The following is a 15,167-nucleotide window of genomic DNA, read 5'->3' on the forward strand; positions in this document are numbered from 1 at the left end:
CTGGTCTCCCGCATTGTAGGCAGACGCTTTACCATCTGAGCCACCAGGGAAGTCCCACTTTTTGGCATATGAAAGCCAATTGCCCTAGCACCATTTGTTGAACAGACGATCCTCTCGCCAGTGAAGTGCCTTTGCATCTTCATTGACAATTAATTGTTCATTATTTATTGGTCTGTTTTTGGACTCTTTATTCTATTCCATTAATCTGTTTGCCTATTCTGACACTAATAACACACTGTCCTGATTACCGTAGCTTTAGTATTGATACCACATAGTGTTAATCCTTCAACTTAAGTTGTTCCAAAGTTGTTTTGGCTCTTCTTGGTCCTTTGTAATTTCATATAAATTTTTAAATTTGCTTAGTAGTTATTTTTAAAAAGCCTACTGAGATTTTGAGTTTGTTTGTGATGTATCTATGAATCAACTTAGGAGGAAGTAATATTTTAAAAATACTTGGTTTTCTAATTTCTCACATCTGTCTTCTTTAATTTTTCTCCATAATGTTCTACAGTTTTCAATATAAAAGTCTTGCACATCTGTTGTCAGATTTATCCCTAAATATCTATATATTGATCTTCTAATCATCAATCTTGCTAATAAACTCACTAATTAGTTCATGTAGCTGTTCTATAGATCCACTGGATTTTCTATATAGGTCCCCATGTCATCAGCAAAAAACAAAAACAAAAACAAAACAAAACAACCCACCAGTTTTACTTCTCTCTTTCTCATCTGTCTTTAATTTCTTTTTCTTACCATATGGCACTGGCCCTAACCTCCAGAACAATGCTAAATAGAACTAGTAAGAATGCTACTTGCTCCCAGTTAGGGAGAAAGTAGTCAATGTTTCACCATTAAGTATGATACCAGTTTTAGGTTTTTCATAAACACCTTTAATAGGGATGGAGAAGCTCTTTTCATTATTGATTTCCATCCCATTCTGGTCAGAAAACATACTTTCTATAATTTAAATCCTTTTAAATTTATTAGGATTTAGTTTATGACACAAAAGATATCACTTGAAGTGTTTTTTGGTATAACTACTATGTAGATATCATTTAACAGTTGCTTTTTTATGCATAACTATTGCATTTTGGATGAAAGTATGTAGTAGCCCAGAATATCTGAACCCCCCCACTTTCATATCATCAAATAAATATCTCATCTTAATTATTTGCCCAGACGAAGTTAGCATGTCAGAATAAACAAGAGCAGTAGTACAGGGTAAGAAGAGAAAGGTCAGAAGACATTACAATTTATTATGAAGTGAGATCTGGCATCTGATTTTTTTAAATGAGAATAACAGTAGTAATAAATACTCCCAAACTGTGGGTGAAACATTTTTTAAACTAATGAAACCAGTACATTTTATCACCTAACAGATTGTGTGTGTGTGTGTGTGTGTGTACACACACTCTCAGTCAGGTCCAACTCTTTGAAGCCCCATGGACCGTAGCCCGCCAGGCTCCTCTGTCCATGGAATTTTCCAGGCAAGCATACTAGAGTGGGTTGTCATTTCCTACTCCAGGGGATCTTCCTGACCTAAGGAGTGAACCCTGATCTCTTGCTTCTCCTGCACTGGTAAGTGGGTTCTTTACCACTAGTGCCACCTGGGAAGCCCCCTAACAGACTGTGTTGATTATTAAATAGGTCACATGAACCAACTGAACAACTGCAAACAGATACTAACCTGAGCAGCTCCCAAAGGGGGAACACGTAAACGCTTCATAGCTTTTTGTCTGTCACCATCTTCAAGTTCATTGGTCACTACAGCCTAAAAGATACATTGTTAAGTATTTATGCAGGTTATACTAAACTTGAGTAATGCATAAATAATTCTGAACCATTTATATTAATATCTATGGTATTCTGATATACTCTTGGTGAATTATACTGAACAAAGCAAAAGAAAAAATCATGAGTAAGAATATATGTATTTAAAGCAACTAACAACAAAAGGAGAATAAAAATGAGGAATTACTTCATTAAAAATAAGACTTTAATGTTATCGAAAATATGTGGTATATAAATGAGATGATTGTACCTCAGTTTCAGAGATGAGCTGGTTGATTTTCTTGCATGTATAAAATGGGGCTACTTCTACATGAGCCACTCGCCAATCTGCTCCACGAGATGTTTCCAGGATCTTGTCATGCTTTTTAAGGATTTTTCGGAACCCTGTAAAATTCAGATTCTACAGAAAGAAATAAGAAACACTATTATAATTTCCACCACAAGAGAAAATGAAAAACAATAAGCACTTTGCACTGACCGAGATCAACGAAGATTGAGCACCAAGGGAAATGGCAATGCTTTTATAAAAGCATTTATTATAAAAAGATAAGACTCTTCTTTCTTCTTTCATTTATTCATTTCAAGGTAGTATGCTATTAGTAATACAAATAAACTCTAGATTATGAATCTTAATATTTTTATTTCATGTAAATTAATGGAAGTCCTAAACTCAAAACATTTTCCTATGTACAACTCTTTTCCAAAACAGTTAATTTATATTATTTTGCTTCTTTGATCTAAATAATATATTCAGAAAATATTCAGGATATATCATGAACTGAATACATTTATTAGTTCTTTGCTTTTTAAAGGACTGGTATAGCTATTCATCTCCCGCCTACTTTGCAAACATGTACAAACAAGCATGGAAAACAGACTATCATCTATTTCTCTTAACTTTCATTTTGTTTTCATACATTCTGTTTGGGGATGGGTGTGCAAAGAGCCAGTGGAAAAGAAGTGATCATATTTATAGGGTTTTGCTGAAAATAGGTAGGAATTTGTACTTTTCCTCCATTTCAACAATATAAAAATACTATACTTTTCTATATTCTCAAATTCTATTGTTCTTTGATCAACAGACAAAAAAGCACAAAATCATGGATTTGCAAGTTTCTTTAAAACAGATCTCCCAAATTTCCTCATTATATATCCCCATCAGTATAAAAAAAAAAAATCGAGCATTCACTCTAAATTAGGTTTTGCACGCTTGCTGGTTTGGTAATACTTTTTCTTCATACTTTAATAGATCATTTTAAACTCCTCTTGGGGAGGATACCCCATGATTTGAAGACTGGTTGCAATACATTTTCCTTTCTCATTTGCAAAATAAATGTATTCTTACAGTACAGATAGTCTCAAAGGATAAAAGATAGATCAGAACTTTTATAAACAATCATTTTTCCAGAAGCTTTTTTTAATACTGACCCAAAACAAAAACTTATGGCAAAATTAATAAAATAAAATTTAATAAGAGTACTTCCCCATAACAGTAAGCATAATTAACAAAATATGAAATGTTAAAGAAAGTAGAATTATGAAAGGGAAAGATGGAAATAAATACATGCATTAAGGACTTAACATTACTGCAGACATGACACTATAATTACATTTTATTTTAAAATTCCAATATTTATCCATGGTAATATTTTTATTATATAATCTCTAGTTTTCATATAGTGATGATCTTATAGATTAGAAGTAATAGTGACAAGAATAAAATGGAAATACAACAGCACATAAGGTCTCTTTAAAGATCTGGGAGATGCTTTTGCCTATTTAAATATTTATTATTGAACAAATAATCTGTTTTTCAATATGTTCTTTACAGATTTAACTATATGAAAAAATTTAAAAGAATTACAAATGAATAAATGCCGTGCATTTCTATAAGTTAGTATACATAGTACCTCAACTTTTCAGACTGGGTTTAAAAAATTTCTTTTGCAAATTTTTTTTTAATAGTCATATTGCAGATAATAAAACTGAAAGGGCTCTTAGTGGCAAGTTGAAAAGTCAGTATCTTTTACATTATTTGTGTTAGTTGCAGGAAAGTTAACTGTCCAGTTGCTTTTGTGGAAATTTTGCTATAGGTGGGGGTATAAATGTTCTTACGTAGCTAGCAGTGATTGGGTAGATATATATTATTTCTTACTTCTACTCACTACTTAGAGATGCCTCTAAAAATAGGCAGCAGACTATTACTCTTTGAGTCAAGGGTTACTCCTGAATACTACATAAAAAGGTGTGGGAAAAATGATCTACAAAAACCTAAGCCTTGTTAAGATTATTTTATCATCTCTGATACCTGATTTTAAGAATAAATGAAATTCCAATAAGAACTGAAAGAATAACATGCTAAGAATTTCCCTTTTGGATTGACACATTAGTATAGCTCAAGGTAATTCTGTTTATTATAATTTCTCAATCATTTAAAGGTTCTATCCTCCATGGTAAGAACTGAAGTACCTGATAGTTCTGCAGCAGGATAAGACTGAGGTAGAACTCACTGAAGGCCAGTTTAAGGTCTTTAATATTCCTATGTTGGACACGTTCCTCATGGGACAGGTGGAAGACTGGCTTTCTGCGTTGTCGCAGTGTGGTAACACCAGTGCTTTCTTTCTGCGCATCCAGTGATGATTGAAGCTCATTCTGAAGGGTAGCAAACCTGCGCTGAGCCTCTGCGAGCTTTTCTATAAGGAATAGAACAGAACTGTCAGATCATCAAGATAAAAAAACTTGTAAAAGTTCTCACTGACTTCTGAATTTTTACTAATTAGTTTCCCTAAAATTTCTAGGAAAAAAATACTGCATGTAATATTTAGAAAGCGATAGGAAAAACATGTTTTAGTGTAATAGCCTCTTTTCATTCTAGCCTACACTTCACCCCCTGCAAAACCTCAAGTGTACTCTTTCTTTTTACAGATGAAGATTGATGACACAGATTTAAGAGCTGCGAAGAGTGAGACTACAAAATGGTACAAGCTGCTCTGTAATCTGGAAACCAGTTTAGAGGTTCTCAAAAAGTTAAAACATAGAGTTATCTCAAGATCCAGCAACTCCACTCCTAGTATATACCCAGGAAAACTGAAAATATACATGCACACAAAAACTTGTACATATACCCAACTGGTATTCATAATAATCAAAAAAGTGTGAACAACCCAAATGTCCTCTAACTGGTGGATGGTAAGAAAAATATGGTATACAGATACAATGGAGTATTGTTTAGCCATAAAGAATGAATTATTGCCATTTGCAGCAACATGAATGAACTGAGAGATTATTATAGTAAGTGAAGTAAGTCAGACAGAAAGGCAGCCAAAACATAATCTAGGAATCAGCAGGTGGAAGTAGGAGTGGCTCCTTTCTCTATTATATGAAATACCAATAACCTCAGATACACAGATGACACCACCCTTATGGAAGAAAGCAAAAAAGAACTAAAGAGCCTCTTGATGAAAGTGAGAGAAGAGAGTGAAAAAGTTGCCTTAAAACTCAATATTCAAACAACTAAGATCACGGCATCCGGTCCCATCACTTCATGGCAAATAGATGGGAAAACTATGGAAACTGTGACAGACTTTATTTTCTTGGGCTACAAAATCACTACAGACGGTGATTGCAGCCATGAAATTAAAAGAGGCTTGCTCCTTGAAAGAAAAGCTATGACAGACCTACACAGCATATTAAAAAGCAGAGACATTATTTTGCCGACAAAGGTCTGTCTAGTCAAGGCTATGGTTTTTCCAGTAGTCACGTATGGACTTGAGAGTTGGACTATAAAGAAAGCTAAGCATCAAAGAATTGATGCTTTTGAACTGTGGTGTTGGAGAAGACTCTTGGGAGTCCCTTAGACTGCAAGGAGATCAAACCAGTTAATCCTAAAGGAAATAAATCCTGAATATTCATTGGAAGGATTGATGCTGAAGCTGAAACTCCAATACTCTGGCCACCTGATGTGCAGAACTGACTCACTGGAAAAGACCCTGATGCTGGGAAAGATTGAAGGCAGGAGGAGAAGGGGACGACAGAGGATGAGATGGTTAGATGGCATCACCAACTCAATGGACATGAGTTTGAGCAAGCTCGGGGAGTTGGCGATGGACAGGAAAGCCTGACGTGCTGCAGTCCGGGGGTCGCAAAGAGTTGGACACGACTGAGCAACTGAACTGAATTGAATTGAGTTTTTGCTTCCCAACCTGCAACTTGAGTTCCGCCTATTGGTTAGTTCTCAAAGGCAAATGCTTCTTTCACAGGAACACAACAATGGTTCTATTGAATTGGAAGGTGAGACTTCAATCTGGCCATTTTGGGTTCATGATACCACCGAACCAGAAGGCAAAGGTGTTTACTGGTTAAAGTGTTTCTGATTACCAAGGGGAGCAGGTAACATAACAGTAGCAAGAAGGATTGTGTCTGCAACCCAGGAGACTCTCTGGAACACATCCTAGGACTTTAATGATCAATAATAAAAGTTACTGAAAACTAAAGCAATCCAAAAAAGACAGAATTACTGCGGATTCAGCCCCTTTAAGAATTAACGTCTGGGTTATCCCACCCAGTAAAGAACCCTCACCAGCTAAGATACCAGCTGAGGGCAAAGGAAATATGGAATGGGTAGTGGAAAAATAAAATCATTGATATCAACTGCCACTTCTTGACCTTCTTGTTCTGTCTTTTACATGTCTTGTATAGTCCTCTCTATCTCTTTGTGTTGCATTCTGAGTAACTACTTCAGCTCTATCTTCCAGTTTATAAATTCTCTCTTAAAGTCTACCCAATTCATAGTGCAAGCAATTTTATTATCATTTAAAATTTCTAATTGATTATTTTTAAAAGTCAATTTTGATAGCTTCTACTCTGCTCATGGTTTTGATACACTCTTTTATGTCTATAGCCATATTAAGTGTATGTTTTATTTTGTATCTGAAAATGTTCATATTCTATGTATCATTTTAGTGTTTTGTAGTCTTCCATATTGTAAGAAATAGAATTATTCACTTACCTTCAAATTTCACACTTAAATCAAAGGGAAAATTAATCTCAGGGTTTTTTTTTAAAGCAAGTTAAGCATTTCTATTGCATATGGTTTTTACTATCCTCATGATCAAAAACAGTATAGAAGTTCTGTAGTGGTTCACAGTACACTTAATGTCTCAGTAATTTTTTCATGATGCTCTTAGGTCAAAAGATATAACTAACACTTCTATTAAGTAGTTAGGTTCAAACAACTTAAGTATTTATGTCCCAGCCACTTAACACTCATTTGAAAAAATATACACAAATACAAAAGCATATATAATGAAAGAATGTGAAGATTTATTCAAAGTCAACTATAAATTACTATGTTGATTAGAAACCTCAGGTAATTAGAGCCAAAAACCAGAATATCCTAAGTAACATGAATGATGAACTTCTGTCATTAAAAGATTAACATATGAGCTTGCTATATGTTTAGCTTCCTTAGCCAGAGTTGTCAATGCACAAATTTTGTAATTATTTACATCTTTCGATATGAGGATATTAAAAATCTAAGAAGCCCAAAACAATGGAAAGAAAAAGAATCTGTATGCCAGCAATAACTCAAGAAACAAACGGTCTCTCCATCAGGCAAACTTCTTATTCATTTTACGTGAATCATATATATCACTTTCTACGTAAAATCTTTCTTATCTAACAACTCTGTCACAATTTGAAGTTCCTCCTTAAGAACAGTGCATATAATTCTTTGTTTACATGTTTGCTTTACTTACTAGCTGTGAGCCCTCTGAGGGCAATAGGTCTATAATCCTCATTTTTTTAATAATGAACTTATTTTTTAAACTTTTTTCATGTATATTTTACAAATCATAAAATTCACCCACTGTAAGCATGTAGTTTGCTGAATTTTTAGTAAATTGGTAGAGTTGTACAATCATCACCACAATCCAATTTTAGGACATTTCCATTACCTCATATTCTTCTATCATGGCTACTGGCTGCCAGTCCTCACTCCTATCCCCAGGTAACCACTGATCTGCTTTCTGTGTCTAGAGATTTGCCTTTTCTGATACCTTATGTAAAGGAATCATACAACATGTTGTCTTGTGTGTCTGTCTGGCTTCTTTAACTTACGTGATTTTGAAGTTCATACATCTTGCAGCATGTATCAGTAGCTTGTTCCTTTCATTGCTAAACTGTATTTCACCGTATGGATATACCACATTTTGTTTAAATATTCATCAGTTCATGGACATTTGGATTGCTTTTAAGTCATTTTAGGTCTTCCCTGGTGGCTCAGATGGTAAAGCATCTGCCTACAATGCAGGAGACCCGGGTTCAATCCCTGGGTCGGGAAGATCTCCTGGAGAAGGAAATGGCAACCCACTCCAGTATTCTTGCCTGGAAAATCCCATGGACGGAGGAGCCTGGTAGGCTACAGTCCATGGGGTCGTGAAGAGTCAGACACGAGTGAGTGACTTCACTTTTCTTTTAAGTCTTTTTACTATATAAATTATGCTGCTGTTAAGATTCACATACAAGTTTTGTGTGGACTCTCATCTTCATAATTGCAAACGTGGGCTCAATCCATGTTTGTTGCATGAATGAATGGATATGTAGGAAAAAAGTTCTCTCTACTAATTCAAGTTCCTACACAGACATAAGGAAAAATAAAAACTTCATGGGTTATTTTGTCACTTTCTTTAAACTAGTGATTCTCTTTCTCAAGGACAAGGCTATCTAGAAGAGCATATGAGGGAGAATCCCTAGGTGGGAGTGCAGAGGATAAAGCATATGAAATTTGAAAACAAATTAATACTACTATAGTTACGGTGTGAGAGTTCTAAACTTATCCAAAGGGGCACAGGTTTTAAAAGGATGAGAAACACTGCTTTTTTGACACCAAGTGTCCAAGTCTATTTTGTAATGATATCACTGTTTTCTAGAGTCAGACCTCCAAAAAACTTCCAAGCGTGAAAGTCGCTCAGTCATGGCCAACTCTTTGCTACCCAATGGACTGTAAGTCTGCCAGGCCCCTCTGTCCATGGAATTCTCCAGGCCAGAATTCCAGAGTGGGTAGCTATTCCCTTCTCCAGGGGATCTTCAGGTGTTTTTTCACCAGCTGAGCTACCCCCAAAAGCTTAAATAAATGGAATAGCACAGAACCTAGAAAAAAGTATTAAATATGTATAAAAAATATATTTGGTCAATCAATAGTTACAAAAAATAAAAATGAATATTCCTAAGCAATTTTATAAATACTGATGAAAATAGTCTATCTTGGCAATAAATTCCAATTTCTATTCATACCAGTGAACAAAGTCACACTCTAAATATGAACAGATTACTATTATAATATTTGCTTATTCCATAACCTCTCATATAATAAAATATTTCATAAAAATTTCCAATAACCATTCAAGAACTTTCAAACCCCTGAATCCCCTCAAAGAGTTTAAAAAATGTTATCAAGATCTATTTTAGTTTTAATGAGATTTGTATACATATTTTTTACTTTTAGAAAAGTTGTTTTAGAAATACAAGGTATCTTCAAAATAGCAAAGCTATTATGTTGTTATGCAATTGAAGAATAATTCTTGATTAAATAAAGTAAATGTCTTAGAACACTTTTATTGTTTGTTTGTCTTTCGATATTATCATCTTGCTGGTTCAATTTATGGATTTCACTGTTACCTGAAATACAAAGTAAGTTTATGAGAATGTTGACACATTACAGATGATTCAGGTAATCTTGTCATATTATATGCAATTTTTGCACTGCTTTTATGTGGAATTCTTATGACCTGAAATTCTTAAAACCTCATATACTTAAGGTTAACACCTCTATGTGTGAAAATAATATCCTATTCTTCTATTCTTTTCTCTCTAATCAATAGCACTAATTTTCTTACAACTCCAGCCTCAGCCGACTATCTGTTATCCTCCTTACCCCCAAATATGTTATGGGCTTTAATGCATTATGCATCTGGATAAATATTTCCCTTTTCTTGGAACACTGTACTCCAATTCTTCTCACAAAGCCACTCCCAAACACACTCCGCCAAAAGGATTTGGCAAATGCCCACCCATTTTCAAAGACCAAACTTAAATGTTTCCATTTATGTATTTTCATGTTTGTTTCCACAGTACTTCGCAAAACTCTACAATAACAAGCATCATAAAGTTTTAAAAGATAAAATTAGTAAAGAAATATATTAGATGTACTCTGATACTTTCCATTCTACTATATTCTCTTGCTCTTGTTCAGTCACTAAGTCATGTCCAACTCTTTGCAACCCCAACAACTGCAGCATGCCAGGCCTCCCTGTCCTTCACTATCTCCCAGAGTTTGCTTAAACTCAGGTCCACTGAGTCAGCGATGTTATCCAGCCATCTCATCCTCTGCTGCTCCTTCTCCTCTTGTCCTCAATCCATAATCCTATTCATATTTTTTAAAAATGCTTCTGATGACCCCACAGCGGTCACCAGTTATTGGGTTGCAAGCTACAACTGTTTAAAAGAACACTAATTTAGATGATAGTCTGCTTTTTTGTGAAGATTCAATCCTGAAACTATTTTACCCATGACTGGGCATTCCCCATGCTTTCAGTCTTAGAAAGAAACAAAAAGAAAAGCAAGGAGGGAAGGAAGAGGAAAGAAAGAAGAAAAGAGAAAGAAAAGGCTAGTTTGAGTTGTATCTCTGTCCTCACATGCATGAGCAGCCCTATATCCTTTTGATAATCTAAGTTAATTACTTCCACAGCAGAGTAATTCCTGCCCTTGACTGCTGATTTCTGGGCATATGGAATAAGAAATAATTGGATACTTAATAGTAATTGAGTATCACTTAAATTAAAAAATTAAATAAACTCTTTTGAGGTCTAACTTAAATAGAATTAAATGCACATGTATTAAGTATATGGCTTGATGAGTTTTGACTCATCACCACTACAGTCAAGAAATAGAATATTTCATGCCAGAAAGTTCCCTCATATCCATTTGGTTTCAATTACTGATCACCCCCCCATCCCAACTAGGAAACTCCTTATTTTCTGCCATTATATGCCTAAAGGTAAGCACTGTCTTTTCTAGAACTTACTGCAAATGAAATGATATAATGTATAGTCTTTGGTGTTTGGCTTCTTTTGCTCTGCAGGACATTTATTTTGGGGCTTTTTGTTTTATATTGGGGTATAGTCGATTAGCAAACAATGTTGTGATAGTTGCAGGTGAATGAGGAAGGGACTCAGTCATACATGTACATTATCCATTCTCTCCCAAGTTCCTCTCCCATCCAGATGGTCACACAGCATTGAGCAGAGTTTCCTGTGCTATACAGAAGGTCCCTGTTGGTTACTGATTTTGAACAGAGCATTCTCTAAGTCTGTGAACATTTTTAAGAGCCTCCATATTGCTGTATGTTCTAGTAACGTGTTGCTCTTTGCTGCTGAGAAGTATTCCACGTAAGGATAAACTATATGTTCAACCATTTACCTGCTGATTAATATTTGGTTGTTTCTAGTTTGACCTATGATAAATAAAGCTGCTGTGAACACTTAAAAAATAAAATAAATTATTCCAACCAATTAAAAGGACTTCCTTGTTTTAATTGTGGAATACTGAAAGCAACAGATACAGTCTAAGATTCTTTTTTTTTTTTTTTTTTTTTTAAGATTCTTTTAAATGTAGGCACACAAAAATACTCCTTAGAAGCCAAGTATTTTGAATGGAGAGAGAAAGCAAATTGGTTCAAGAAAAGAGAAAGATGTGACATGAAGTAACTTGTACTCCCAATGGAAAAGAACAGTACTGGCCATCATGAAAAAAAAAGGTTTCTAGCACTACAACCTTCAGTTTGTATTGACTGATACCATTTTCAGTAATAGACAACAGCTGGAAGACTTCTAGGTCAGGATTAGCAAAAATGTTATCATCAAAAGGACACCTTTAAAAAATTTCCCTCTCTTCCCATGGCCTTCAGTGTTGAAGATTTAATCTGTAACTCTAAAAAACACTTCTATCTTATTAGCAAAAATATGTAATAAGAAATAAAATAACGTACATTAGGTTTTCTGAAATATTGACAACAGTTTCTCAACCGTAGAGGGCTGAGAATCACTTTGCTCATTTTACAGGTACATACATAGATGTGTAGGAAGGTTACGTACATCTTTATTAATAAAGTTCAAAAATCCAAAAAACAATTGGTAGGTGATAGACTTGGTATGAAAATAAGCATCTATATTTTAGTAGTATTCACACTGTTTCATTGGTTTGACTTTTATAGCAATTTTGGGGGGTATTTCAAGTTTTCAGCCAATGTTGTGCTCAGTTGCTCTGTAGTGTCCAACTCTTGTGATCCCATGTGACCCCACCAGGCTCCTCTGTCCATGGGATTATCCTGGCAAGGATCCTGGAGTGTGTTGCCATTTCCTCCTCCAGGGATTACTCCCGACCCAGGGATCAAACCCACATCTCCTACGGTTCCTGCCTTGGCAGGCAGATTTCTTTACCACTGAGCCACCTGGGAAGCCCTCAATCAATGCTAGAACTCACTTTAAAAATAACCATTTTTAACTGACCATTAAATAATTTGTGAGATGTGATTGGGTAGAGGTAGGGTTTAAAAGATGAACTCATCCCTATATCATTTACAGTTTTTCACGTGCCCTAATATCTGAGGTTTGCAGTCTACAAGACAATCTGCCACGGAGAAGGCGGCTAAATAAGGAGAAAAATGATACCATCTAGGATAAGTGCCAAATTCTATTTCTGTCAGTCATGTCTTCATATTACCCATTACTTCCTGACCTGGCAAAAAGTCAGTCTGAAGACTATCAATCTGTACCTACTGCTTAATGACATCAAGAGACATGCTCCAATGGCTCTGCCAATACACATAGAGATAGGAAGTTATTAAATCATAGCTCCCAAATTTTTAATAGTAGAAAGCCTAAAATTATCTTTGAAAAGTAACCAAGTCTAAGATATCATTTTTCAAACTGAGGGTTGTAACCCAATATGCGATCATGAAAGCAATTTAGTGTATAATAAATCAGCATTTAAAAAATCAAATAGAGAATAAAGAATATAGTATAAGTAGTAAGAATAAGTATTATTTCTTGAGAATATTTTTAATCAAATATATTGCACATACATATACAGATGTTTGTAAACATACATAAAACACACATATCTGTATGATGAGGTCATAATTTATATGTATTTAAAAAAAATAACTATGTATTAATTTATTTTTGGCTGTGTTGGGTCTTTGTTGCTGTGCAAGCTTTTCTCTAGTTGCAGCACGCGGGGGCTACTCTCTAGTTGTGGTGTGCGGGCTTCTCACTGCAGTGGCTTCTCTTGTTGTGAAGCATGGGCTCTAGGGCACATGGGGTCAATAATTGTGGCTCCCAGACTCTGGAGCACAGGCTCAGTAGTTGGGGTACATGGGCTTAGCTCCTCTGTGACATGTGGGATCTTCCCAGATCAAGGATCAAACTCATGTCTCCTGTATCGGCAGGTGGATTCTTTACTAGTGAGCAACCAAGGAAGCCTTGCATGCATTTTTTACTGTAACTCAAAATATATTAAGTATGTAACTATTGCTAAGAGCAGATATTTAATTTTCTTTGGAAATCAAAAAACATCACCTATTTTTTGTAATCTAATTTATACTTAATTAGAATTGGGTTCAGAGAGCCTTCCCAGAAAAATTATAGTAAAAGAAAAATGCTAATGAACTTGACTTTGTATGTTTCTCATTTACAACCTTAGATCATATCCAATGGACTTTTCTTAGTCTAAACACACTTTCTTTGTAAATGCCTTCCTCTTTTAGTCTCCATTTTCCTCACTCTACATTATACGGCTGCCCTCTTATCTGTCTATATTCTGATTCCTCTTTATCCTCTTACTTCCTAATTGTGGAAATTAGTAAGTCTAATTTCTTTGAACACTGTAATTTCTGCTGTACATTTTTAACAAGCTTGAAAAGCATTGAAAAGCTATGCATTTGCATGGTGTCAAATAATATTTCTGTTTTGTCTCTGCTTTCTACATACTTGTAACATAGTGGAAAGGACATGTATATATGCTATGCCCTTTCACAGCTCTGTGCCTTTGCATAAACTGCTCCCTCTGCCTAGAAGAAATCCAGCCATAAATGAACAAATGAAAAGGAAAACACAGAGTTCAGATATTTGCTTCATTTTTAAATTTATTTTCTGTTTAAAGGAGTGACTTGCTAAGGAGACTATTTATTCAGTAAGTCTTAGAGGAAATAATTTCTGGAACAAGGTCTCCAGGTGCTGAAACTCAGTCATTAGTTATAGAATTTAACATGGACTGAGGAGATATATCTTTTCTACAAATATTGGAGGAAAATAAATAAGGGTAAGAATGTCTATAGATATTTGAGGGGAGAGAAGTGGCAAAGATCTGCATAAGTATTACACACCAATAGGAATTGAAAGTCTTTATTTTTATTTGCAAAAGAAGGATGTATAATGAACACGATAGGAAGGATGGTTGGGTCACATAATTCAAGAAAATGGTATGGGGTTTAGGAAAGCACTCTGGAGTATGGAAAAGGGCACTAAGTAGGGCCCACAGGCAGCTTTGAGTACATAGTTAAGAATGCAACAATGAATTTACAGTGGTTCACATTTGTTTTGCTATATGTTTTTGTTTTTGTTTTTGTTTTCCCAATTGTCCTAAGCAGCCTGGGGGTAGGAATGAAGAAGGTAAAAGGCTGGTAAAACTCTGCAGCTGGAGTTTTGCCAGGCAGAAGCAATCAATGTAAGGCAGTGAGGGTGAAGGAACTAAAACCACAAGGACTGATAGAAATGAAAGGAATTTGAGGAGGATCCTAGTCAACTGCAACAGAATGAAGAAGTCAAGGATTTAGAGTTCTGTGAGATGGAAAAGCAGATAGATGTTAAAGAGTAGGGGGGTAACTACATATATAAAAAACAAAATGTTAAAGGGTCAGACATAAAGAAATAGAAGTTCTAATATTTTCATCTCAACTCCAATTGCATCTGGTAGATACCACTCTGGAGGCCATATCCTAGAGAGACAGATATGAGTGTTTCATGCAATGGAAAGGCATAAAAGTGACATTGTTAATACGCTGCAACTATGTCATTAAGCTCTGAGAGAAATGGTAAAACCATCTTTCTGACTCTAATACTCGGGAATGGGCCATAGTGAAGCTCTATCAAAGTATGGATTCATAATGAGTTCCTGAAATCCTTACAACTGCAAGAGAATTGGGCAATGACCATACAAAGCTCAAAGAGTGAAGTACCATATGTATTCCTACCTCAGCTAAAGAAAATATCCCTTAATTGCAGTATAGTAGGAAAAGCCCCAATCTAAAAATGATC

The 15,167-nt window shown here is 35.1% G+C and overlaps 1 protein-coding gene across 7 annotated transcripts in view; it reads right to left on the reverse strand.

The window, feature by feature from the left end:
• XPR1 (xenotropic and polytropic retrovirus receptor 1) overlaps positions 1-15,167 on the reverse strand; it is a 201,520-nt gene that overhangs the window by 69,852 nt on the left and 116,501 nt on the right. For all 7 annotated transcript variants that reach the window (XR_014052377.1, XM_081485833.1, XM_081485831.1 and 4 more), the window contains 3 exons: positions 4,264-4,487; positions 2,045-2,194; positions 1,691-1,774 (listed from right to left, as the gene is read on the reverse strand). Coding sequence is in view for 6 of the 7 variants with exons in the window: in XM_081485833.1 (XP_081341959.1) it covers positions 1,691-1,774; positions 2,045-2,194; positions 4,264-4,487 (458 nt within the window). In the remaining variant the exon portion in view is untranslated. The remainder of the gene's footprint in view (positions 1-1,690; positions 1,775-2,044; positions 2,195-4,263; positions 4,488-15,167) is intronic.

Source organism: Giraffa tippelskirchi, chromosome 5 (genome assembly GCF_054371585.1).
Source record: "Giraffa tippelskirchi isolate mGirTip1 chromosome 5, T2T-mGirTip1v1.2.pri, whole genome shotgun sequence".
NCBI lineage: Eukaryota > Metazoa > Chordata > Mammalia > Artiodactyla > Giraffidae > Giraffa > Giraffa tippelskirchi.